At 36.6% G+C, this 26786-nt stretch overlaps 1 protein-coding gene across 1 annotated transcript in view; it reads left to right on the top strand.

Moving 5' to 3' along the window:
* DNAJC1 (DnaJ heat shock protein family (Hsp40) member C1) overlaps positions 1-26786 on the top strand; it is a 113311-nt gene that overhangs the window by 59613 nt on the left and 26912 nt on the right. Inside the window, exon 8 of the mRNA XM_040591264.1 lies at positions 9196-9362. Coding sequence (XP_040447198.1) covers positions 9196-9362 — 167 coding nt within the window. The remainder of the gene's footprint in view (positions 1-9195; positions 9363-26786) is intronic.

The following is a 26786-nucleotide window of genomic DNA, read 5'->3' as shown; positions in this document are numbered from 1 at the left end:
ATCTCAAACGTATAGATCTTGAAGTACACATTTTCAGAAGTGACCTCTTGAATTTTGAACATTCTTGTATTCTTTGTCTGCAAATATTTTTTTAAATTATGTTTAATAATTCTTTTGTGTATATTGAGTTGACTTTTGTGATAAAAATTGAATGTAATTTGAATTTCCAAAAGCATGGATGCAGACTTTGGCGGTCGATTCATGCTATTGTTGAAATAAAGGCTTTAAAGTCTTTACAGTCTTTTATAAGACCAGAGAATGCAATTAGCATTTCCCTTAATAAAGTATTCAGAATAATTACAGGTGACTTTTCTTCTTTCAATTATTTGCTTTTGACAGTAGTTAAACCTACCCTCTTCTGAAGACAATTTTAAAAGTTTTTTGTCTGTATGTGTGTGCTTGCTTTATTTGCTGTACTTAAGTGCATGCTTCTAAGTTCCTTTATTCTGACAAGTGCATCGAGTGTCCTATAATAATTTACTAGCTTTGAGTATGCATAAGCTTTTAGGCACTTAAAATACAGCTGCATTATTTATATTTACAAAATAGCTTAATTTTATAAAATCAGCAGAGATCCAGTTTCAGCAATAATTCCCAATTTATCTGTAGCTGAATCTGTTTTGAGAAAATGGATAACATTAGTAGCTCAGTGAGAACCATGGACCCAGGCCAAATCTAGCAAAAGAGTGTGTTTAATGCTTGTTAGGGAGGCCTGCCATTATGTTTGAGATACCTACCACAACATGGGCTCTTGAAAAGGGTCTTGACTTGGGTTATTACAAACTTGTTAAATTGTCAGATAGTAACATATTGCTGTTGTTCAGAATAGCTGGCATATGTTCTTCATTGAAATCTGTGAACTACTGTTTTAAAAAGGACAAGTTTTTGAAAGCAGCAGGGCAAGTGAAAGTATAAAAATATTAAAATTGTAGTGTGCACATTCCTGTGCTTCACTGAAAGACAGTGTGTGAACTTTTCAGTATTTCTCCTCTGCCAGGTGTCATGTAAGGGTTGCTTTTTTTGATTGCCTCCAGTAGAAGTACCCACATGTGAGAGGTGCAGGTTTGGCATGCTTCCCCCCTCCATGTCATCCCTGACCTTTCACAGAAGCACCATCCTGTCCCCTGTCGTGCTGCTGGGTGTGACATTGGAGTGTGACCCTCATGTCTGCCAGGTGACCCAATGTCACTTGTGAGAGCAGGGGCCAGTTGGCATCCTGCCCTCCCTCGGTAGGCTTGCTGGCAGGGAGCAAGAGGAAGGACTGAGAGTCACTACCTGTAATTAGCAGAGTTTGAAATTTGGCACGGAATTAATTTGGTCAGCCATAGCAGTGCTGTTGCTGGGCAGCAGAATGAGCTGTCAGTTACCTTTTTCTAAAAGAAATGACTCTGAGGAGAAGAACAAGAGGTGCATCTATGTATCTATAGGCAAAAAGTTACATACTTTTGTACTGAAGCTTGCATGCAAAGCATCTGTTAAATTTGCTTATTTCATTATATTGTTCTGCATTGTCACTTCATAATTAGCATAGAAAGGTTGTAAATCACCAAATGTGCATTTTGTTTGCCTCCATTCTTGTTAATTTTAGAGACCATCCATGGAATTCAAGTTCACAATGGCAGTTACATTTACTCAATTAGATAGATGGGTCTCATGCAGATTAGCAATAGCTGTTTTACAGTGCTTGTTTTTTCATTACTTAATTGCTAGTTTACCCCCATGTCTACCTGCTTTTCTGCTGAAAGGTGTGGTATTCTGTAGGCAGCTTCAACTAAAAACCAGAAAAGGGTACTGGAGGAGGAAAATATAATTTGCAAAGTAGGAAAGAGAGGACATTACAAAACAGTATTGGGATGTCATTAAAGTACTATGTTCGGTAAGGAGTATGAAAAAATAATTTCTTGGTAAGTCAATATTATGCCAATTTTGATTTATTTTTCTGGCCCTTTTACAGTGTTTTGTATCATTTCTTAATCCATTCAAAACTGTCATTAGTCGCTTAGTAAAATACAACAACTTTACCTCACAAAAATATAGCAACTTACAATACAGACCTTATGTTTCTAGGGCATGTGGTTTTGTGTGAATTATGGATAATTGGATGGTTTATGTACATAAATAGAAATGGTTTGCCTTACATTTTCTGATGCTCTTTCCACATTTAGATACCAGGACAAAAAAATTATTCTAAAATGAAAGTGCTTTAATGAATAAAGTTTCTGTTAACCTCTCACTGTAACATCACACATGTATAATCCCTGCATCAGGGAATGATTCTGTAACAATAGATAGTCCTGTTCCTCGCGGCCATGGGATGTAATATACTGAACTGAGTAGTCATTACACTGCAAAGGCTTAGGGATGCATTGTCAGGACAGATGACTACCAGCTTTTAAACTTAAATGGCAAGATTTGAGTAGTTACCAAGACAAATTCTAGCAGTTCTGCTGGTCCTCTTTCAACCACGTGCATTTTCTGGGGGGAAACACATCTATTTTTCTTTCTTTATATTTAGCTTTGATAGTTCTCTTAGTTTATGTTCTCGTGTTTGTTTTCCCAGACTTTGAATGTAAAGACTTAAATTTATTTTTAAAATACGCCGTTTCAAAGAAATAGCACCTGCTAGATATTGCAGGTGAACTCTTCACTGGTATCTCAGTTACCAGACATATTTGCGTTGTAGATCCAGAATTCTTGCCCTGATGTACAAAGCATCTAGAATAATACATGGCAAGAAACTATTTTGTTTCTAGTTATAAACCATGTTGAGTAATACTTCGTTCTTTTGTTTTTTTCCTTGCCCGCATCATTCAAGCTTTAATTGAACTACAAAGTTACTAGCCCTATAGCTGCATGACTAGCCTTCTTTCTGTATTGGAGCTTTATGATGGTATCTACAGTGGTGTTTCTGTCTCTGTATAGAGCTTTATAGTAATGCATGTCTTCTTACCTGAATACCTGCTGTGAAACATCCAGAACTGTAGTGAACAACCTTTAATACATTTGATCAAGTTTGGTTAGGCTTGGTGGTTCTCCCTTTCCAGACAGCTTGGAATACAGCGTGCTGCTTGGGTAGCTTTGTGTATTGTTTTATGAAACCTAGAGATAAAAGACATCACTAGATCATTTAGCATGATGTTTATTTCAGACCCTTACAGGCAAAAATCAGTGAAAAATACTGATTCTCATGACTTGACTTGTTTGACTTGTACCAGGGATGTACTTCAGCTGTTAGCATCTTATTTAAGATATAATATTGATCAGAAAACCTTGAGATGCCTTCTGTTCTTCATGGCTTGTTCCAACAATTAATTTTACTGTTAGTTATATCTCAATTTCACTATGGATTTCTCTAGCTTTAGCTTTTGGTTGGTTATTATTAGCATTTTTATGTGCTTAAAAAAAGGTTTTATTTATCTGCAGGTTTTCTTTATGTAAGGTATTTCTTTAGCCCTTAATTTCTGTGGATTTTCTGTACTCGAGTTTTCCAGTATAGCTGTAAGTATTGGGCGCTGGGTTTGTATATAGTGTTCTAATGTTTGTAATCGGATTATAAAATCACATTTCTTATATTATTACTGTTTTGTTTACAGAATCACAGATTACCGTAGTTCTCATTATTCTGATCACTTGTCTGCCATAACTGCAGGCTTGTACATCAAAGGTTCCCTGCATACAGTCTCTCATAGGTGCAGACATGACATAAGGTCCTTAATTGTGTAATTTTCAAAAATGCTTTTGATTTGATTGGTCCCACACTACCAGCCAGTCCATGTTCCGACTACTTCCTACACTTTTCACTGTAAATCACTGTGACCAAATTTATGTAGTGAAGCGCTATGCTGAAGGCAACTTTATGTACTTCCAAATAATTGACAAATATCTTGGATAATTGTGTTGAGTATTAATCCCTGCCAAAACGCAGTGTTAGCATACCTGCTCAGTAATGATTTGGTGACAGGCAGGTTCAGAAAAAAATAATTCATATAATGTGTGCTTTATTGGTTGATGTGGGTGTGAATGTTCTGATCGCTTAATCGTTACCTCTGAAGCCTAATTATGGCAAATGAAGTATCGTCTGTTTCACTGATTGTTTTGGCAGGCCTGCTGAAAGGATTTTGAACTTGCAAGCTCATGTGCTTTTTCCAGTTGTTTCAACTAGGCTATATGATGCCTCTCTGTACAAAATTTGCTTCAGATTTTATGGAAAATACTCCACTAACATATATATATATATGTGTGTGTGTGTGTGTTATGAGGCTCATATGAAAGAGACATTTCATTATATGTTTGTTGATGGCAGATTAGCTCTCAAATACTGGAGGTTTACTTCTAACGCTATCATATTATGGGGATGAGGTATTTTGGAAGAATTGAAAGTTTTGGCAAGGGTAGATACTCAGAGAAAAAGATGAAAGACATGAAAAACTACAGTTTGTGAGAAGTTTTTTGTAGTTGAGGATACACTTATCACTGAACATGGTTTTTTGTTAGTTTGCTCAAAGGTCCCAGTACAGCAGATGTATGAATGTATCATGACTTAGAGACAGATATATATATAATCCCATTGATTTTATTAAGAGTACAGAAATTACATTTTTTTAAACAGGAGTGTTTGCTCATATTTGCATTGATATTGAATATTTTGTCCTTTTTTTTTTTTACTGTATTTTCTGTGAATTCTGTGAAGTCTTGTTCACGCTTAAGAGCCTTGCAGAGGGAGGGAGCTCCAGCTTGATGTATCATACTTCCTTGGCAGCAGTTCTGCGCTTGTTTTTTTTGTTCTTTCTCTATGAAGTGGTTGTTTCTTCTGTGAAAAATTCTCTGAATTCTGTATGTTTACATCAACTAACAGGTAAAATGAATATATACTTTTCTGAAAACTTTTAAAATATGGACCTCATACTTATTATGGAAGAAAACAGCGGTTTTATTACATGGCACTTGATCCAAAATGCTGATTACTTATCTTCTAAAAATGACAACTGATATAGCTTAAAGCAAATAACCATTAGCCAGATACTATTAATAATGCCACTGATAAAATTAATGTAATAACAAGGTGGAAGACTAACGAGGAAGGTCAAAGTATGTGATTATGTGCAAGTAATTCATCAAACTTCAAAACCCGGATCATGGTACCATAAAATAGTAAAATGTATAGCCAGTATGGGAATAGTATTGGAGGCCTTCAGGAACGTGAAGTACTCTACTTTAAGAGAGTTAGCTAATTGTTACCTGCTAAAGTCTAGGCATCCAGTGATGCATATGTTTATGTGCAGTTCAAACATAGGGGACAAATGATACCTCTTTTTTTCTACCTTTAAGTTGTTAAATACACAGTCAAATTTAGTCTTTTGGTAAAGAACTTGATAGTTCTAAAAGTAGAAAATATTCATAGAAAATTAGTATCTTTGCAGTGGGAAGTCAGTAAATTACAAAATTTCTTCTGCTACAGAAGAACTAGAACTCTGTAGAAGTCATAAATCATGTAAAGGACCGAGGATTTTACTTTGGAGTGGTAGACATCAAACCGTTTTCATAGTGCTTACAATCTTGGATTATCCATTTACTTTCTGCTGTTGCCCTTTTTTTTTTTTTTTAATTCAATAAACTAGAAAAGTTACTACACTGGGAACATGATGTATTTTAATTGCCAAATCACAGAAAATAGTACTTAGCGTAAGCTATTCATTTACCCTATTGAGCTTGAAGTCAGCCTCTGGTTTCACCAAGACTGTTTCTCTCCACTGCATTTCGTTTTATGAGCACCAGTAAGTCTGCTCATAATTAAGGTCTGCTGGATATTGGTGCCCACGTAGGGCATAGTGGTCTCATGGGGACTCTGGTGGACAGTGAGTAGGCTGTCGCAGAACTGGGAAGAATGTCTGAAATCTTTTTCTGCATGCTTTATCCTGCATTTCACTTAAAATTTATGCACAACAATGTTAGAACAGTATTTGAGACTGGAGGAGAAAAATGCATTTTAAAAGCCTGTTCTGTTACAGTGGATGGCCACATCATCTAAACCCAGCACCAATGGAAAATGACACTAAGTATTAAGGGAACACTTGTGTTTCTAAACTCTGAATCACAGCTGCAGTTGTCGCTACTGTCAGCATGATCAAACACATCCTTGCTTTAGGTTGTGGTGGTGGCAGCAACACCAGCTTCCTGGCTGTCTGTCAAGCCTTAGCAGATGTAGAATTCAGCTGTCTAGGCATCATCTACTGTTTGGAAAACCTGGACCTTACTCTCTTTAGGGGAAAGCACCAGGTCAGGTCGTAAGTGTCTTTTGAGTTGCCAGTTGAATTGCTGGTAATGAAGAGATTGCGTGAAAGAGAGAGGTCTTCTTCCTGGGTGTCTGCTGTGGACTTCTGTTGTGAGGGTGAAATAGTTTGTGATCTGTTTTGCTTTCTCCGTCTTCGCCTGGAAAAGCAACAGTGCTTGGCTGCCTTAAGTTGAGGCTTCACAGTGTACATCATTACCTTGGAACACAACTTCTTAATTTCCTCTACCTAAAATCCTATATGATGTTACTGTTAAACCACTTTTATGTGCTTTCCTATTCTAAAAAGTGGCTTTGTAAAGTTCTGAGGTAAAACCATTCTCAATGGGTTATTGGGAGTCCAGTGTCAATGGTGCTGTGACTTAAATTCTATTTATTTTTTTTAATTCAATATGTGAGCCATTGTGGTATGTAAGGGATGTGCTGAACTCCTACATCTTGTTGTGTATTTGTGGGAGACACAAGTTTTTTTTAGTTCTGGTTGAGTGCCTGTTTGAGGTTGTACTGCCATCTTCTCTAGGTGGGATTTTTTTGTTCTTTGGACACTTAGCAAACAGCAGGGTGTCGTTCTGTGTTAGGTCTTCCCCTGTCACTTAAATGCCTGAAGAAAGCCTAGATACTGTCTTCGATACCTCATTTTAAAGTGGGTGCAGTGTATTCTGGACGTACTTTTAGAGAATTACTTCTAAAACAACAGAAAGAGCCTAGGTGACCAATCTGCAGGCTAGACTCTCATTGTTTAAATGTTAGTTAGATGCATTCAGGCTTTGACTATTAACATATTTTGAGAGGGAGAATTAGCAAACAGTAGCTGACAGAGTGCAAGATAAAGGAAAATCCAGCAGTCTTGCTATGTCTGCACTGTTAGGGCATTCCAAGTGAACATATGCAGTGTGCTTGATTGTTTTGCAGGATTGAACTACAGTAGTGGAAATTGTCATTTAAGGTAACTTCCTAGAATATTTTTGCCAGTATATGTGTTTGCAGTAAATAGCTGGTGAAGCCATTGTTACTTATCCATGCAAATCCTAACTCAGACTCCAGAAGCTATTACATATGGCAGCTTTGGGGAAAAATGAGATAATGATTAATATATGTGAATTGATTATAAATATTACCTTATGAAGCAGACAGAAATAATTTTGCACCAGTATTGTCTTTAGTAACATCGAAACAATGAGAACTGCTGACTAACACTTTGGGGCTTTCTTTTAGTTTTGTTTTTTTTGGGAGTATATATTATTTGATTGTATTTACTGGGCATACTTGTAGAAGGATGCTAAAAAAAAATTCCAAATTCAAGTATTCACTTAATATTTCATTTATTGAGACTAATTTGACAATTATAAGCAAAATTAGAGATTTTTCACAAAACCAGGTCTCTGAACAATGTACATTTAAAAGTTTAAAGGATTGTTAGTTATTTTGTTAACTTTCAAGATCTGTATGAATTTCCTGTTCTTGTTGGACTTCTGAAAGGTACTGTGAAACAGTCTTCATTTCCTGTTTTCTTAAATATTTGGTTCCTTAGAGTTTGTCAAGTCTATGGAGCCTTGTCACAGTGCTGTTCTTGCATGTATACTGTTAGGAAAAGGAATTCTGCATCAAGAGTCTGTAGGGAACAGTCCCTCTGTCCTCTATAGGATTTTTTTTTTTTTTTTCAAGAAGGTTTTCATGAAAAACACATTTCTCTTCTGATGCTCAGAAGAGTATTAGGACATGGTTGCAAAGGCAGATAAGCTGATGTAACGACTCGGTGCCGCTGAGAGGTGTCATTCTCCTTTTGTTCATCCACCACCTTTAAATGATTTGGAGGTTGGTTTGTTTTTTTCATTTGAGTGTAAAGGAGTAATTTTCTATTAGATTAGTGAATTGAATTAATTTGCCAAGTGGATGGATGACTGTTGAAGCATAAATAGAAGAGAGAGGAGCATGTACACACTCAGTGGAGAGTGGAAAGGTGGAGACAGAGTAGAACTTTCCTCTTTTGGCTGCAGCCAGCTGTTAGATCAGCTCTTTCAGTTTAGGAGCATCCAGTTATTTTGCATACAGCATATATTTTTTTAAACAATGAGGAAAAACCAAGAGTCCCCCTTGGCATACCTGAAGTTTCTGGATGCTTTCTGAGTGTTCACACTTCTTTTTCTGATCCTTATCCTCTTGTCTTTCCTAAAGTTCTGGCAATTTTCAGTCAACCTTTAATCTTTCTTTTGAGATCATCATATGTAGCAGATATGTTTTCAGCTACTGGGATTTAGGGTGGTGGTTTGTCCCTCCTTCCTGTCCCTGAAGTTTGCTGCTTCCATTTAATACCATTTGAGTGCCAGAGAGAGCAGAAAACGGTGATCAGTTTGAGCAATGAGGTCCAACATTTAAATCTACCAAAACATGTAAGTGCTAGAACAGAGCTATTTATAGTTGCAGAAATATGAAAACAAAGAAGCTATCTGTTTACTTAAAAGCTTTTACACAGCATGGCTGACCATAAAGTAATATAAAATTGTCTAAAACTCACCTTTCTACCTTTGCCAGTTTCTTTGAAGCCACCTGGACTTTCAAAATCTTTTAATAGCTTTTAAATGCTTTCGCCTATACTAATCTTAATTGCAAATTGGTGTAGCAGTAATAAGAAGTAACTGTGATTTGGTGGGGCTTCTCATTTGGCCGTTAAAGGCATAGTTCAGATAGAAGAGGGGCTAAGTTGGTGCATTGCTGTTTGCTTTTCATAAATAAAATTATTGTGCAAAACTCTGAATTCTCTTTTTAACAAAGAAATTGAAGCCTCTTTCTCAGTGGAAATTTGAATATAGCATTAAGAGTTGAGGAGCTAAGCCTGCTTCTGAATTATACTTCTCTGCAGTATTGGTAGCATTACTTTTTTTTTTATTTTTTTTACTTTTGTATAGAGGAGAAGAAGCCTAAAGTCAAGAAACCAAAATCAGAATTCCCTGTATACACAGTTCTGGAGTCACGTACCTATATACCATCGTATGATCATGGAGCTTCAATTGAAGAGATTGAGGAACAGATGGATGATTGGTTGGGAGGCAGGAACAGAACACAGAAAAAGAAGGTAAGTTCAAAATCTTTTCATGTTGTTACATATTTTAAATGCTGATTCATTTGCTTGCTGCTTAAGAAAAATGTAATATTGTATGTATACCACCACAATATTCGTATACCATTGAAGTCCAGAGAAGTATTAATTGTCAGGCAGAGGCATAATGGGAAAGATTATATTGATGTTCAATGTAATTTGTGTAATGATACTTGAAGGGTTGTTATAGTAGGATGTCATTGATTAAAATATATGAAAGCCCTCTATGGTTTTTAATATAAATACTGTTCTTGTTCACTAGAAATTAGTAGGACATCATGCTGTCAAGTTATATGAGGCTTGGTTGTTTCTCTTAATTGCAGTTAATATCATTTTGCTTGCAAGAATAGATTCTCTATTTAAAAAAGGAAAAAAACACAAAGGAAAAAGAAGAAACCTTCACTTTTTAATATCCAGGTGTAGTGTCTTTTGATTATGGAACTGTTTATGTACTTTGTGCATTTCATCTGACTTATGGAAAAGTCCTAACAATTCTACTTAGGCCTGTTGTTAAGGTACTTTCTACTTAGAGGTAAGGGTTCTTGGTGGCAGTTAGTGTACTTACCTTCTGCTAAATTTTGCTAAAACGTACTGGCTTGAAAAGGTATAGTTTCATCTTGAAACTGTTTGATTCCTCTGTGCTTCAGATTTGCTTACTCCTTGATTGTTTTCAAGCTTGTGAAAAAATCCCTCACATTTCTAGCCAGAATTGATTCTTTTTTTCTAAAATAACTTGAATTTTGCATAACCTGTTTAATTATCTACCACTGTTGGATTCCTAAGCTTCATGACTTCCCAGTTGTCACTTTTCTCTTGCTGTTTCTTTTGTCTTTCTGTATTATTTAGTGCATCTGTGTTCGGTTTACTTTTACATTTCTGTAGCAAATCCATTCTGCAAATATTCTTAGCGTTTAACTTCTGTGTAAGGGATTGATTGACACTGAATCCTTGAACGCTGGAGCATATTTTCACGCCCTTAAAGAAAGTAAGAACTTGGGTCCTTAATTCTGTAGGTGAGTTATGTGCGAGTAAAGAGCGTCTATACAGTCATTGCTTTGTTTAGCTTGAGAGTTGTCTGTGCATTGGTTTCCTGTTAGTTACATCTCTGTGAACCAGCTTTGCTCACTGGGTTGTGTGGGCAAATTACTAAAGGAGAAAAGATGTATGTTTGTTTACAGTACTTTGGGTTGGTTGCATGCTTGACTATCTGGATCCCCAAATTCACCTTTATCTCTGATGGAAATTGAGGGGGTTTTTTGATTTCTGTGAAAATGAAGGAATTGAGTAAGACTGGGCCTATTTCAGACATAATTTTGCATCTCCTACACAGAATGTATAGAAGTTGTGTCTTCAGAGACACTGCTAAGAGAACAAGTTGCAGGTTCATCCTTTCAGAAACAGGAGTTGCAGAAATTAAAATATCAAAGAACTGTTATTAAAAGGTAAGTAACTTGTTTTTCTACACCTAGACCTGGAGGTTCAGTATTGTATCTCATCACTTCAAATGAGTTCATTTTTTGAATTATATTCTGTTAGGAATGGCGTTAACATCTTAGGGACAAGCAGGCAATTTGCAAGTGTACTGTCTGGGCAGAGTGTTTGTCCTGAAAAACCGAGGTGTGCTTCTCTTTCCTGACAGCTAATATGTTACAGCAATGCAACATCGACATTTAATACAGTAGTGGAGAGAAACACATTCATAAACTGTACAAAGAAATCGAGAATATGTGTTACTGGCTTTAGTAGCTTGTAGGACCCATTTGTATGTCAACATGAGAGCGGCTGTGTTATATGATTTGTAATAAGCTCCCTGGGAAAATGGTTGTACCACAAGTGAACTGTTCCTGACTGTCATGTGACACATTCTTTGTTTTAGAAAGATGTATTTTCCTCCACTGCAATCACAGATGCAAACTGAGACAGTGTCCCTTTTCTACCTCCCTCTTCTTGCATGGACATGTAATGAAGTGCTGTGTAACATTCACCTCTCAGTTCTGCTGGTCTTAGGAAAAAGTGACTCTTTCATAAATCGTTTTGCCATCAGACTTGCAATTGTCATGCTTCACTCATGAGAGAGCTTTTGGGTTTTTTCCCCCCTTTCTTTAATGATATCTCAGGGATGTGGACTATGTACGGCCTACCCATCTTGAGAGTAGTTATCTGTATGGTAAGATAAAAGTACCTTCATATAGTGGTATGTTATCATATCATCTGTTCAGAAATAAGGAAGTGGAATTGCTGTCCCTGGTGTTGGTATCCCAAGTGTTGATGATTATAATTCATTTAATATTGTTCACGAACCTCTTTGCACTGTCAACATTTGTACTTTAGGAGGTGCCTGTAATCCATGGACTGGACTAGTGTTTTGGAAGTGTTGTACCAAGCAGAATGCCCAATTTGATAAAAATTTAGATTGTATTCAGTTATTAGGTTGAAGTCAGCCTGTGTGATGTTTTTTTTCTTAATACATGCCGATATTTGAATACTTTGGTTCCTTGCATTTCAGGGGACTTTTTTTTTTTTTTTTTTTTTAAAGGTGGTTTAATGGTTCATGGGCTGCAGTCCTGTAAGCTGTTTACTGATGTTTCTTCTAGTTTGGAAGAGTACATTTGCACTCTTTGGAAGAGTGGATTTAGAAGTCTAAGGTTATGAATTTAGATGCTTCAAAGCTGAATAAAAGAAATTCAGATTTTTATTGTTCCATCTGCAACAGGAATCTGGATATTTTTCTGACAGATATTAGTCTAGGAAGTAACGTCATAGACTAAATAGCCCTGTAAAGTAGATATATCAGCATGGAGAAGATAATGGCTTTCAGAAGTCTGACTCATCATTGTTTCATTAACCTTACATAAGAGCTCTACATTTTTTGTGGTCCAAGAGTGGGCCTTTGGCCCTGCAGAAAAATACAATTAGAATTTTCTTCTTAAAATAAATATTAATTATTTACAATAACTGGAATTCTGTATTTGTAAAGAAAAAAGGATATTTGTGTTTCTGTCACAGGTTTGATTGATTTAGAATTGGTGGTTTCAGAGGCCAGTGTCCTGGGCTTCCAAAAAAAGAAAAACAAACCACTTTTTGTAGCCTAGAAAGACATGTTATTATTGATCTTTTCAATGTGTCTAATAAGTCAGGAGGTGTAGGAATAAAGTGCAGCTTGTCAAAAGTTAAGCTATTGGATACTGTAACTGAATACAAGAAAAAGATCAATGTTGATGTTAAGAAACAGGTCAAGAGGAGTTGGGCAGAGAGGCTGGAATTAAGATTAATCATGATCTGGGGATAACTTCGGAAGAAAACAAGTAATTTACTTTAGTGTTTATTGAAGGTGATATTGAAAGTGAAGGCTGATGAAAATTGCTTGGAAATGAGAATTGCCATCTCTAATAGGGAGATAAAATTTTAATAACAAATTCAGAAGACTTTGTAGGGTAGACCTTACCCCAAAGTTCATTTAAAGTATCATCTGTACTGAAAAGCAGACATTGTCCTTTCTTAAAAAGGAAAAAAAATACATGCAACTGTCACCTTACTAAGTGAGCAAACTTAGTTCAAAATAAAATAACAGCAATACAGAAGTACATGGAAAATAATATAAAAAGCAATTTGGAGTACCAGTGTGTGTTTTGTATTGGTCTACTAACTTTAATTGATAGTTGCTTAGAAACATTTGGGGTTTTTTTCTATCTGGTCTGCAAATATAATATGGAAGCTAGTAATGTACTGTTGATTACTGTTTCCATAGGGATTAAGTATTGAACAGCTTCCTTCTTAGGCAAGATAAAATGGTCTACCAAGGGATGTAGAAAGAGGAGTGTTTTCTGATTTTTTTATTATTTTTGTTGGTAAATTTGCATAGCTGGCTGAAAATGTGCTTAAAGCACAGCAGTTATTCTGTCTTAGTTTGCAAACACACTAAGTTCATGTCTGTAAGGGGCTTGTCTTGCCATGTTGTTAGCCTCTACTTAGAACTGAATATTAAAAGAAAGCGAGCTACTAGGAGACTCTCAGATAATATTCAGTATTGCAGTACTGAGAGGTAATTCTTACGCGTTTCTCAGTGGTGATTTGTCCACCTTTAGGACTTTTTGTATAGTCTTGATTGTTGCACTTTCCAGAAGTAAAGAAAAATTAACAGAAAGACTAGATCAACAATAAAAATAAATTTAGAAAATCGTAATTATGAGGAGAGGTTAAATAGATGGAGGTTTAGACCAGAAGAGGGGAGCTGTTGGGGGAATAACTGGATGCATCTTTTTTTTCCAGTCTGTTCCAGGCTGTTTTAGGTAAAATTATAACCATTTATCATTGCTCACTACCTTTCATAAATTTACAGAGAAAGAAATACCAAATTTAGCTTGCAGCCAGGATGTTTAAATTCAGATCTGGGAAGACATGCAGGGAGAGATGCATAACTGGAGCATGTTGCCTAGCCCATTTGTGAAACCTTTATTTGACCATCTATCCTGTTCTTCAACTCCATCTGTTGAAAATAGTGTGAGCAGACTCAATTATATTTGAGAGCATGGAAATTAAGTAATACAACTCTTGAGTGTTTATTTTCAGTATAGGAAAGAATATACTTACCTAGTACAAAATTGCATATTCATATAGCACTGTTTAACACTATTCATGCAAACTGCATATGACTGTGAAGCTTAGAGGAATTACTAAAAGCTCATTGTCATGCTGTTAACACACCTCTTCAAAGCAAGCACTGAAAAAGTTTTATTTCTAAGATTGTTTTTGTTCTGTCACTGAATGTTTGTACTCCCAGATCTTTGAGGTTGTTAAGAGGAGATATGTATCTTGATTTACTTAGCTTGAGCTTCTGATTTTTTATTACTATTTTTTCTTCATCTGTCACCAAAAATTGACTGGAAGAAGTGTTCTGTGTATGTTTGTTAGGAAGTAAGGGAAATTTAGAGGGTATATTGCCATGGAGTTCCTTCTAGGTTTTGTGGCCTGCATACATTGTTAAGCCACTGTTGCATTCCTTTTTAGCCATTTAACATCTGCTTTCCTGTTTGGCAACCTATTATGTGGAGTGGGAAGAAAAAAGCATCTTACTGGCAGACGTGTTTAGTTACATCGGATCTTGTTCTGTCCTTTCTGCAAGTATTCATGCAAGAATATATATGTATTTACTGTTTCTGGAATGATTCTATTGATGAATCATTGCCAAGTAATTTCTCTCTGTGGGATTTCTCTCATTTTCTTTGTTCTGATTTGATTTTACATGATTTGTAACATGCGTTGTTTTCATGAAAGCTCAGTGTTTATGTGAATGATGTTACACAAAAATCTTGGCCCTTGAGAAGTCAGCGGGAGATTTATCATTGTCTTCAGTGGGACGAGGATTATAATTCCTTTTGGTTTACAGATTCCTCATCTTTGCCCACTGGAATCTCCTCTTCATTCCATATAATGATTTGACTCATTTGTCTCTGAAGATAGAGTTCCAAGTTCTACCTCAGTGAGGGGTGAATACTTTTGACCTTTTGATATTTGCTTGCTCTGTAAAGGGGAGATAAAGGTGGAGAAAGACAGTGCCTGATCCCTTCCAGCTGGACCAGATGTATGGGTAGAAAATGATGTTTCTCATTATTTTTGTTTTTCATGTTATCCTGCGGCACTGCTTGGCATTTGGGTATTTTTGATATTGCAGGAGCACCTGGCTTGATTTTACTAAAGCAGGAGTAGTAAAAACTATTTTTGTGCACAAAGCTTGGAAAGCTTAGATAACATTGATCTCCTGCATTTGCTACACTTTACCCTTAAATTAGGATTATTAAAAATGCCATGAAACAAAATTATACATAAGCTTTTACACAGTGGGTTTTACACAATTTATTGGTGGATGCTGGAAACACATGTGGTTAGCATTTTTTCCAGTTTTTGAACCTGTAGGCAGTGGTCACCTTGTACTGAACACTTTTTCTTGTTAAAATGCCATTTTTATGTTTATCAGCTTGGGCCATCAAAGCACTCTCCTTCATAGATAGGATATTGATAACCAAGTGAGCTTTTTAATCCCAAAGGAGGTTTTATTTGAAAGTTATCTGTGGAACAATGATATAAAATAACTTTAAATGTACAAAGGAGGCCTCTGCTTTGTAACATTAAAAGGAAAAATGCTATACAAATGCTAAATTATTATTTTGCTAGTTTAAAAAGTATAGTTTTGACATTTAAATCTTAGTAATTTTATAATCTGGCACATTTCATAATTGCCAGCTAGCTGCCACCTGCTCTCTTCTGCCTTGAATCTTCCTGCATCTGTGCTGCTTTGAAATCTGAGTATGCTTTTTCTTTAGGAGCAAATAACATGGTGCTTGTTCTCATCAGATGTCATATGACGGATTACCTGAATACAGTTTCCAGGCTTTTAAAAAATGTTAATTCCTTAAGCAAGCAGTTTGTATCTTAGCAGGATTAAGGTGCTGTATAAACCAGATGTTATAATAAATTGGTCTTTGAGGGGAAGGGTTACTCTTTTAGTGTGCTACCTGAGGTTACCTGATTTTGAAATAACTTAATCTGAACAGTGAAACAAATACGGTATCTGAAAAATGTGTCTATATTCTAATGCTTTTTTATTCCTGGGACAGGTACAAGTAAGCAACTAGCAGTCTGAGGTTCCTTACGGCGTCCTGCTAGCGTGCCTTGACCCAGACCCAGAGAGATTGCTGTAGACTCTCTCAGGTCGAGAAAGTAAATCACTCTGTGGGCCCATTGAATTTAAGACACTATATTGAGACTGCCAGCAACCATACCTGTTAGTGTCAGTTATGAAGCTGTTCACTAGGAGCTAGTCTAAGCTCATAATACACTTTAACCTGAGCTCCAAACTCTCATCAGATGGTGATGACTTTGAGTCACTATTGATCTGGGCCATATTGAATTTAGTAACCCTGAGGTGAAAATGTCAGTATTCTATTACCAGACTCTTAAGCAATGTAGTGACTCTGAAAAGGTACCGCATTTAAAAAAAGAAAAAAAAAAAAATCTGCATTAGAGTGCTACTGAAAGTGTTAAGTCATAAGACTTCAGGCTTTACTATGGTTTAATATGCTTTGAATCACTGCAAATGCTGCAGGCTCAGCCAGAGTAGAATATTGGGGTTTGCATTTTAAAGTAACTCTACAGTTTGTGTCCTACAGGTAACTCCTACAGTTATCATATTTACATCAGTGTTAGTGAAAAAGCTAGTTTTGTCCTATACACATACTTATGTTAAAAAGTGTTTAAGTCTACCTATATAATATACTTGGGCTCCTGCCTGAGGTTGGTGAGCAGGATCAGAACAATGTACGCTTTTTTTTCTGTGCAGCAGAACAATACTGATAAAATATTGATAACAGTGGGACAGTGTAGAGAAGGAACGTTTTTGTCACATACTGTGTGAAGCAGGGAACAGGACTCAATTTACCAAGAGACTAGACAGGCCCTTGGTTATTCTAAAATTTTTGTGCAATGGTTTTGTCCCATATGTACATATTAGTAATTCTGTTCCCCTTTCTCCTCCAGTCAGCCTAATGACTTATGATGTTCAAATCCAAAGTAAAGTCCATAGAGGCGTAAATATTTTAATAGAGTTAAGGAGAGAATAAATGTGATTTTTTAGAAATATTATTTTTAATTCTCGAGTTTTCCTTGGAGAGGATGACCCACATGTTTAAATCTGGAATAAGACCTCTTTGCTTTTGACCTGTGAATATCAAATCATTAGGGTCAGAAATCTGATTTCATCTGCTGTATTAAACATAGTGGGTTTAATCCTCAGCTTTTCTTAAGGAGGAATAAAGTTAAAGGGTGGTGATGATTATTCTTCAACCAGCATCTCAAGCTGGTGTTTTCAGTGTTATGGCAGATATACATCAAAGAACAAATTGTATTTGCAAATACAAAATAAAGAAAATAAATTCCCCTAGCGATGGATTCAGAGAAAATAGTTGTTATGACCGGGACAAATGTCAGAAGTAGCAAGCGTTGAACCAAGGGTTAGAGACTTTTGCCTAAAGAGGTCAGGAATATATAAAGACTGAATAAACACTAACTGAACTACTGCTATGTAAGAATGTGGAATTTTTCAGCCTTTCTCTTTTGAACCTGTTAGTTAGGTTGGATAGGTTAACAAAGCATAGAAAACTTTATTTCTTTATTTGTTCTTGAATTTAGAGAAATAATGGTGTGTTTATAGAATATGTAATTCAGTAATATTCTGCTCTCAAATGTACCGTGCTCAGGCTGGCTAGAACTAGTTTGGGTGGAGAGGTGTTGTGATCTATGCAAGCAGGAACGTCATGCTATGAACCTTTAAGGAGAATATTAAAAAGAATCTAAAATATATAGATAAATTATTTGGTATGACACCCAGGGGAAAAAGACTTTTGGAAACAGTATGTTTCACAGCACAATCGAAATTCAGTCTAAATTGCAAAGGAAACAAACAACCAAAATATATATTTCCCTAAGGATGTTTTCTGAAGGTAGTAACAAAATGTTATGTAAACACTTATACACTAGTTTTTTAAAAACAGATCAGCTATGCATATGTATTGAATTAAGGCAATGCAGTTGACATTTGCCTGGTACTTCCTGGTCCTGATTTTTTAAACTTTCTGTCCAGTTAAATATAGTAGCATCAGTTCTTGTCTTGTACAGACAATAATAATATGCTGATTTCAACATCATGCTATAGATGCTGTGGTGTCAAATTCTAGCTTTCAGTGATTTTTTCAGCTGAATCTGTATTCCAGAAATGATTGATGTGTCTTGCTGCTGTAATTCAGTCTGACTAGTTTTACACATACATGTGTGTTTTCTGTTTGTAGTCCTCAACTTTTTTGAGTCTGCCAGCTGAAAACTACCCAAAAGCTCAAGGTAATTGTGCAAAGTGTTAATCTGTGTGGACAAGCACACAGGATTTTTAAAGGCAGCTCTGTTTCTGCACTACAACCTCTGTTTAGACACCTGCCTGGGTCCAAATTAGGGCTATACAGCTTCTGTTATATTAGCTTTTTTAACTTGGGTTGGACTTCTTAATTTACCTCAGGTCTTGAGTCCTGTTTCACTTCTGAGATTGACATGATAGTTGTCCATCACAGAAAGACAGGGTAGTTGACATAAGAGAAACCTCATACCTGTGAGGAAAAACAGGAGCTCAGTCTTTCCCAGTCAACCCTGTTGAACTGTGACTCTTGTCACTGCGAGTGTCTCTTCTGTCCTGAAGTTGATACCCATTTTACATAAATTTGCAAGAAGCTGTGCAGTGTCTTTGTAATTATTAGTCTTCATTGCTCTGGGTTTGTAGTCTTCTCAGCCTGGGAGAGATGTAGAAAAACATCTGATGGGACTGCTCTGATTTAGCCTAGTTGCGGTCAGGGAGTAGTGGAAATCTTGATTTTCCTTGGCAGTGCTCCCTCCCTGTCACCTCCCAAAACAGTCACTTCTCTCAACTATGAAATTACAAGCAGGGAAGCAGAAGAGACTGTAGTTGCACATATAGAGTGTGGAAGCTGGAGGAAGAGATGAAAGCTGGTTAATCACTGTGACCTTGCCCCACTTGCTCCTGCCCATCCAATGGGAAGGAGACAGCAGTCTAGCGTTGACAGTGTATCCTCAGAATTTTGCCAATAAATGAGAGGCAAGGATGATAAATATCCCTGAAATGGGATTTGCACAGATTCCACAACTTGGGGATCAGAAAGAGTTTGAAGTTTATGGTACCAACTTCTGTAGTGCAGTTCACTGCTGCTCTTTTCAGCTTTTTTTGAATGAATTTGACAGTGTGGACTGTTGCAAAATAGTTACTTTTCTTGGTATGAGTTTAGCTATCTTTAAATTGGAGAATGAAATTAGCTTCAAATAAATCTATTTTAATTTATAAGTGTAAATAAATATTGATGTTTCTGTATCTTATTTTCCAGACAAACCAGTTAGAAAATACAGTATCTTACCTTTCACAATACACAGTGCTGGTGCTTTCCTTTTCTTCCTGAGCCCATGACTATAGTGCAGTTTAGTCAAATTTATTTATAGTAATTGTTCAGAAACTATAATCTAAGGTAAACTTGAGCAACTAAGTATATACTGAACAATGTGAGATGTTTGGCTTTTGTTTTCAGAGTAAAGAAATATGTAATCCTGCCTTGCCAAGGAATGATTTAATATAATCCTGCCTTGCCGAGGAATGATTTAATAGTACTGACATAGGCATTTTACCACTTAAGAACTCTCAGAGAATCTCAGTCTAGCTTTTAGCCATTTTCTGTATAGTTTTTGACACACACAGAGGATGCAGTCTTGAAAAGATCACCTTTAGTCTTCAAAACCTTAGCTCAGCACCTTGAGCGTGCAGTTGTGTTCTGTTCAAGTGAATAGGAGTTGTGTCCAGATTTAAAGTTGAATACATTTTGAATTGGGATGCCAGTTATTTGGCCTAAACCATTCTTTATAAAATGCTAGTGGATAATATATTACTTACCCAAACCTGCAAAAAGAGGAGAGCACTCTTAATGATGGCACAATATGAGAAATGGTACTTTGCAGTTGAGGTTGGTTTGTCATATTGGTGATAACACTTCCCATAATTTCCAAAAAGCAGAATTTCTTAAATACAGTGACTATCCTTGAGATGCAAATTGTGAAGGAGTGGAGTTTCTTGCATTGGTTGCAGTTGAGTACTGTGGAAGAATTTGTGTTTTGCTGCAGCCCTTGGAGTTTCACAAAGTAAGCATGCATTTACAGCATGCATACGCTTACAAAAGTAGCAGGTTTGAGGTGTTGTATAGTATCAGATTTTTTACATAGACTGCATTAGGATACTTTAGCATTCTGACCATCCAAAGTTCTCCTAGTGGTGGTCTCTTTTTGAATCGTGAGATAAACTATGTGTCTGGATTTGTTATTTTGTTAAACCACACACACATGGGAACACAGAAAACATAATACTTCAATTTTTACTATTAACTAGGTGGTACATGTAATTCATATTGGATATCTGGGTTGGAACAGCTCTAGTAAAAAATGTCAACAGATAATCTAGGTATTAAGTTACTATCTTAGTTACTAAGTGTGTGTGTTTGGTTTTTAACTACACTGGTCTTGACTGGATAGCTACCAGCATCAGCAATATTTCATTGCCTTGGGCTTTTTTTTAAACTGTCCTTGTTTGGAACACTTGCCCAGAGCAAGTGAGTACAGGAAGAGACTGACATTAATGTATTTTCAAATGGCCACAAAATATGGGAAGGAAAAGCTGTGCATGTGAGAAAAGCGAAGGGTAACTTTGACTTTTAATTAGTCCAGACTTCGTTGTTATATTTGGGAATGTGACAGGCAGATTCAATGTTCGTATGTTAAGCAGTTTAAGTAGTGTTGCCCTTATTTTCAATTACACATACACTATTTCACGATAATTAACCATTTTGAAACATGGGTTTCTTTTGGAAGTGCAGTTGCTTGAGGTGGGCATTACAGATCTGTGTTCTATGAATTCATGAAAACTACTCAGACTTCCCCCTCCATGTTATTACATGACAACTTAGAATGTTGGAAAACAGACCGGAAAATTTAGTTTAATATGGGCCATGTTCATGACATTTTCCAGGTAGCCTGTTTAGGGTATTAAATGCATACCATTTCTGATTCTTGCAGGCATGTTCTAGTGGGGACAGCAGACTGATGGGTTTTTTTACACAACTGTTAGGTTGTAGACTGGATACTATTATCTATTGTCGTTCTCTACCAAAGAGAACTTGTATATTGAAACCAAACTCTTAAGTTTTGGTATTCTGCTTAGCAGAATTTTATCATCTTGGGACATCTTGTCCATTTGGAGAAGGGTGCTGGATCTTTTTTCCTTTGGTTTTAACATGCTGATAGACCTAACTTGATGAGCTATACTTAGTAAAGAAGAAATATTTGAATACCACCGGTGGACGTAAATTGCTCTGTAATTGTGAAGTATGCATTTTGGGGATGCAGAGTGCCTCCTGCATTAGAGTTAAAAATGAAGAGAGCAGAATATCCAGGCTGTTTCGGGGAATAACTGATTACTGTCAAAGCAAGATAGCATTGCCAGTGAAAGAATTTACTTGCATGTGATATGGAAGGAAGAATGGTATTTAGTCAACAACTACGGTGTGGAAATACTTCTGATGGAGGTGGCTGAAACTATATTATGAAGGCAGGCAAGGGACAACACACGCCCCCGTCATTTTGGATAAGCTATTTAAGGTGAATGAAGGTAGGAGAAGCAGGTTGCTAGCAACAGACCAAGGTAAAGAAACCCACAAATCCAAAAGTTATTGAGGTAAGATCTCTATCTTATGATAGAGTGTGTCAGGAATCAAGCCTGAAAAGCTGGTCAAAGGACAAACGAACAGAAGAGGACAGCACTGCGAAGCAGTCAGTCAGCAGGATTAGCAGTGTAGTTATATGTTGTTCATCATGACACAGTCTGTAAGATTGAGGATGGTTTAGTGTACTGAATGCTTTTTAATACCGTATGTTTTCAAAATACCCATAACGTGCCACGTTGTACTGCAGTGGATTAAAGAGTATACAGCCCAATATGTAATAGCCCAATGCTGTTAAATATTTGACACTTGCTTATTCTGCTTACTATTTTGTGAGACAAATAATAACCTTGCAAGGAAAACCACTTCTTACTAATAAAGACTAATCATATGTTTTAATGTATCTGCCATGTCTATGGACTCATCTCCTTTAGTAAGTTTAACAGCATGGCCAAAGATTTTTAATGTATCAAGTAATTATGAAAAAAGTTGCTACCTGCAGTCTGTTAACTACTTATTACCCTATGCACTTATTTATTGAAGTTTAACAAAATTCTTTTCCTGAAGAATTGACCTGTGTACTCTAGAAGGCTTGCAATTTCATGTTCTCTATCAAATGGCAATACTTTTCAAACTGCATTTAAAAATCCAAATAGAGTGGTGTTTTCAGAGAGAATTAAATGAAAAACGTTTATTCCCTTTCTTTGGGAATTTGTCTTCACATTAATGTGTCACAGGCCAAACCTAATTACCTATTCAACCTATAGTATATTTGATCTGCATGCCTGAGTGTCCTACAATCAAATTTACTGAAGAGCTTCTCACTTTTTTCTGCATTAAAACAATTGCCTTGAAGCAGCTAACAATTAAAAATAAATGAGTTAACACTTTCTGCTAAGTGCTACCATTTAAGTTGTAATATGCAATTAAAAACTACATTTTAATTTTTGTTCAATTACATTGACTTAAATAGTAATTTTAGTGTTATATTTATAAACCATTTAATTGTGACATTTTTCCTCTGGCTTATGTGATGGAAAAGTAGATTTGATTTTGTGAATCCAGCAAGAAGTAACCTTTTCCCCCCCATAGTTTGCTGTAATGACAAACACAAAAAGACAAGATTAGCTGGGTTTTGTGTAAATGTGACAGAACAATTTAATTTAAAAAGCCATAAAAATATGTCGTAGTTCTCAAAACCATGAAAAATGATTCAAATTATCTATTTCATAGGGGGAATGTTCAGATCGCTTTATGGTAATGTAGGCAAGTATTTGAAACATTCCTGCATGTATTTGGTCACGTTAGCAGCTATAGGTAAAGAAATCTTCATATTCAATCTAGAATCAAAGCCCGTTAGAACCTAAAGTGTGAAAACATTAACTGTAGAGCAGCAGCCTTTTTCAGGTGTGTATTGCTAGAGACAGGCGCTTTACTACTTTTTTAAAAAAGAAAATGGTATTTGAGTAGGTGCGTTGCAAATAACTAGTTAGGGTATTTTTATTTTAGTGCTGGAGGGAACTTGCTGTGGAACAAGCTCCATATTAGAATGGATTGGAATTTTCTCTTCCACTCTGAACCAGAGTTCCTGCAGGTCCTTTTAATATGCTGAAAATCACTTTGAGGCATTCTCTAACTTGCAGCCTAAACTTACGGTAAATGAACACCTGAGTACTCATGTTCCGCTTCTGTGAGGTGTTAGTCTGTTATATTCATGTTACTGGGTGTAGGGGTGTGAACAGGGCCAGAAAACCATTCTTGATTAAACAAAACCAAACCTGGCCTAAAAAGCATGTTTGTGGTGGTTTTTTTTATTTTCTAAAGCTAGATCATCTGTGTCTCTGGAAGGAATTTTTTATCCATTTAGTAGTGTCTTTTGCTTTTTTGAACTCTGAATAACACTGAAGTTTATAGTTACCCTTCTACCAGTAAACCTGGCTCTCTTTACATCACTTCCAGTTGATGAGCTTCTAGCTTATGTATAAATTGAAATGATCATGCACTTTAATGCCATTCCATTTGTGTTAACAGATGCGTAAAGTTCTTAGATACACTGATCTTCCCCAAGAACCAGAATTTTAAAATGTCTTTTTTTCCTGGTGTCCAGTCCTATTTTATGAATATTTATGTCTTAGGGCTGGAGTAAACCTTAAGACATCTGGTTGTGTTTCTCTCTGTTAAACAAGATCAGGTATTGCAGTGACCTGTGCCTTGGTTAGATGCTGAATATACCTCATTCTGGTGACAACAAAGCAGCTTCACTACCAAGAAGGGTTCTTCGTACCTTTTAATTAGACCATTGCTGAAGAAGTTGTCTTTTTTCTTTCAAGTTTCAATCAACAGTCTTTCAATTCCTGTCCCAACCTCGTGACTCAGTGTCTTCCATACGGCAGTATCAGCATGACTGGTGGATCTGCTTAAGACAGGAGGAACTGTATAATGTAAGGAAAAAATATACTTTTTGTTGTGGGATTTTCAGTTTCACGTGAGTGGGATAGCAGAAGCATGGCAATAAACGATGTGGTGGGTATGTACTGAGAGATGTACTAGGAGAACTGTAGCTCCTGAAATGTCATCCCTTGTATAATAGGAGGAATGACTTCCGAAAACAAAATTCAGATTTACTAGAAGTGCAACAGCAGATTATAGGAGTCTGTGCCTCCATACATGTTGTGACTGCATGCAGGAGTTGTGGGATTTTGGATGCATTTCTATACTGACTTCGATTGCGGTTTTGTTGGGGTTCTTTGCCCCCTCAAGCCATGTAGAATTGTAAGAAGTGTAACTTCGAAAAAACTTTTATCTTTGTTAATCATTCCCTTTATACCTTCACCCAGATTTAACTGTTTTAACAGGGCTTTGTGATTCAGGATACAAGAATATGATCCAAGATACAAGAATGGGCAAAAATACGAGTGTCCCTCTGAACATCAGGGAACACTTTTTTTTTTTCTTTTCTTGTTATTTTTTTTTTTACTGTGAGAGTGACAGAACACTGGCACAGGGAGGTTGTGAGTCTCTCTTCTTGGAGATAGATATTCAAAAGCTGTCTGGTTGTGGTCCTCGGCAACTACCTCTGGGTAGCCCTGCTTAAGCAAAGTGTTGGGCCAGATGACCTGCAGAGGTCCCTTCCAGCCTCAGTCACAGGATTTTGTACTGGTAAATGGTGTGCATTTACTCATTGACTTTAACTCCTTTCTCAAAGAATGCAAGGGTAATGTCAGTTTAAATTGACTAAAAGAAAGTAATTGTAGAGAAACATCTTATTCATCAAATATAAGTTATGTCTTACCTTCCTGATCAAGAAAAACTGAAATAGAAATAAGTCTTCAAAACACCTCTCTGTGAAAGAAAGCCAGGGGTAGAAAGTTCGTCAGGTAATTTAGGCTTCTGGTACTATTTGAGGACTGTGTAGGAAGTAATTATTCTGTAACTTTAAATGAGGACATTTAGGCTCTAATAACTTTGTTCTTGGTTTGGTGTCCTTTTCATACATGCTTATTTTATCTATGTGGTATGGAATTGTCTTTTTTGTCTGTGGTGACTTTGAACCTTTGTGATCATGAAAGGGCTTCAGTATTTCAGTGAAGGCAACCAATACATACTGCTGTTCAAAAGATGACAATAGCATATTTAGAAAGTAGATATCCATGGAAGATTTCTATAAGCTAGTCAAAAAAAGAAAAAATGTGAATACAGTGATTTCAGCACTTCTGAAAACTTAAGGGAGTAACTTTTGATTAGAAATAAATAGCTTCTACCTAAAATTATTATTGGTTAATGTAGGAAATCAAAATAATTTCTTTTGTTATACCCAATAGATAACTTTTTCATTTATTTATTTCTTGTGACTGGTAATTAGTAGACTATTGTATTGCTTTAGCAGCGCTTTACTTATAATTTTGTATTTGTGCCGTTGTAACTAACACCAGCAATCATAGATATTGGCAGTCTTCTGCTCCTGTAGTTTTGAGGGGAGATTGCCAAAGAATTCTTCTGCAAAACTTCTCCTAAATACAAACCGGAGTGTTGTCATTTTTTTACTTCATAATTCTTAGGTGGGTTTACTGTGGCTGACTGCCACATGCCCACCCAGCCACTCTTTCAGTCCCTCTCTTCAACAAGACTGGAGGAGAAAATAAGATTAGAAGGTTCATAGGTTGAGACATGGAGATCAAGTAATCAATTACTGTCACAGACAAAACAGATTCTGCGTGGGGAAAATTTATTTACTGCCAGTTAAAATAGAGTTGGATGGTGAGAAATGAAGATAAAACCTAAAACACCTTTCTCCCACTCCCCTTGAAGTTGAAGGCTCAACTTCACTCCTTTCCCAATTCCTTTACCTCCTCCCCGCTCACAGTGGCACAGAAGGGTTTGGTCAGTTTGTAACAGTTCCTCAGTGCTTGCTCCTTCCTTCTCACAGTTCTCCCTGCTCCAGTGTGGGTCCTCCACAGGCTGCAATCCTTCAGGATAAACCTGTTCCAATGTGGGTCCTCCCTTTAGTCATGTTTTATTCAGGGCATGTTCCCATATTCCAGTTTTGGGTCCTCCATTAGCTGTAGCATGGATATCTGCTCCAGCATGGTCTCTTCCATAAACTGCTGGAGAATCTTAGTTCCAGTGCCTGGAGCTCCTCTTCCTCCTCTTTCTCTGACCTTGGTGTCAGCAGAGCTGTTTCTCACTTTTTCCCTTGCTCCTCACACTGCCGTGCAGCACTTTGCCTTTTCTTAAATAATGTTTCCCCAGAGGTGCCACCAGCTTGGCTGATGGGCTCGGCTGGCTCCAGCAGTGGGTCTGCTGGGAGCTAACTGGAGCTGGCCATGTCCAGCACGGAGCAGCCCCTCACCTCCTTCCAGAGAGGCCACTCCATCTTCCAAAATCCTGCCTACAGACACCTGATAAAAAATTCTCACATTTCCTGTCATATTTCTAAAGATTTTTGCAATAAAATACTGAAGTGTTTTCATTCTTTTTAAGTCTCCTGTTTTTCCAGGTGATATAGTTTTAATAAGATGATTGTGCAGATCAATGACTAGTCATTAATAAATTATTTTAGAGCAATTTCAGCTCTATTGACAAGAAATTATTT

This window comes from Falco naumanni, chromosome 4, assembly GCF_017639655.2.
Source record: "Falco naumanni isolate bFalNau1 chromosome 4, bFalNau1.pat, whole genome shotgun sequence".
NCBI classification, from domain to species: Eukaryota; Metazoa; Chordata; class Aves; order Falconiformes; family Falconidae; genus Falco; species Falco naumanni.
Note: the sequence above shows the minus strand (reverse complement) of the source record. Positions and strands in the feature narration are given on the sequence as shown.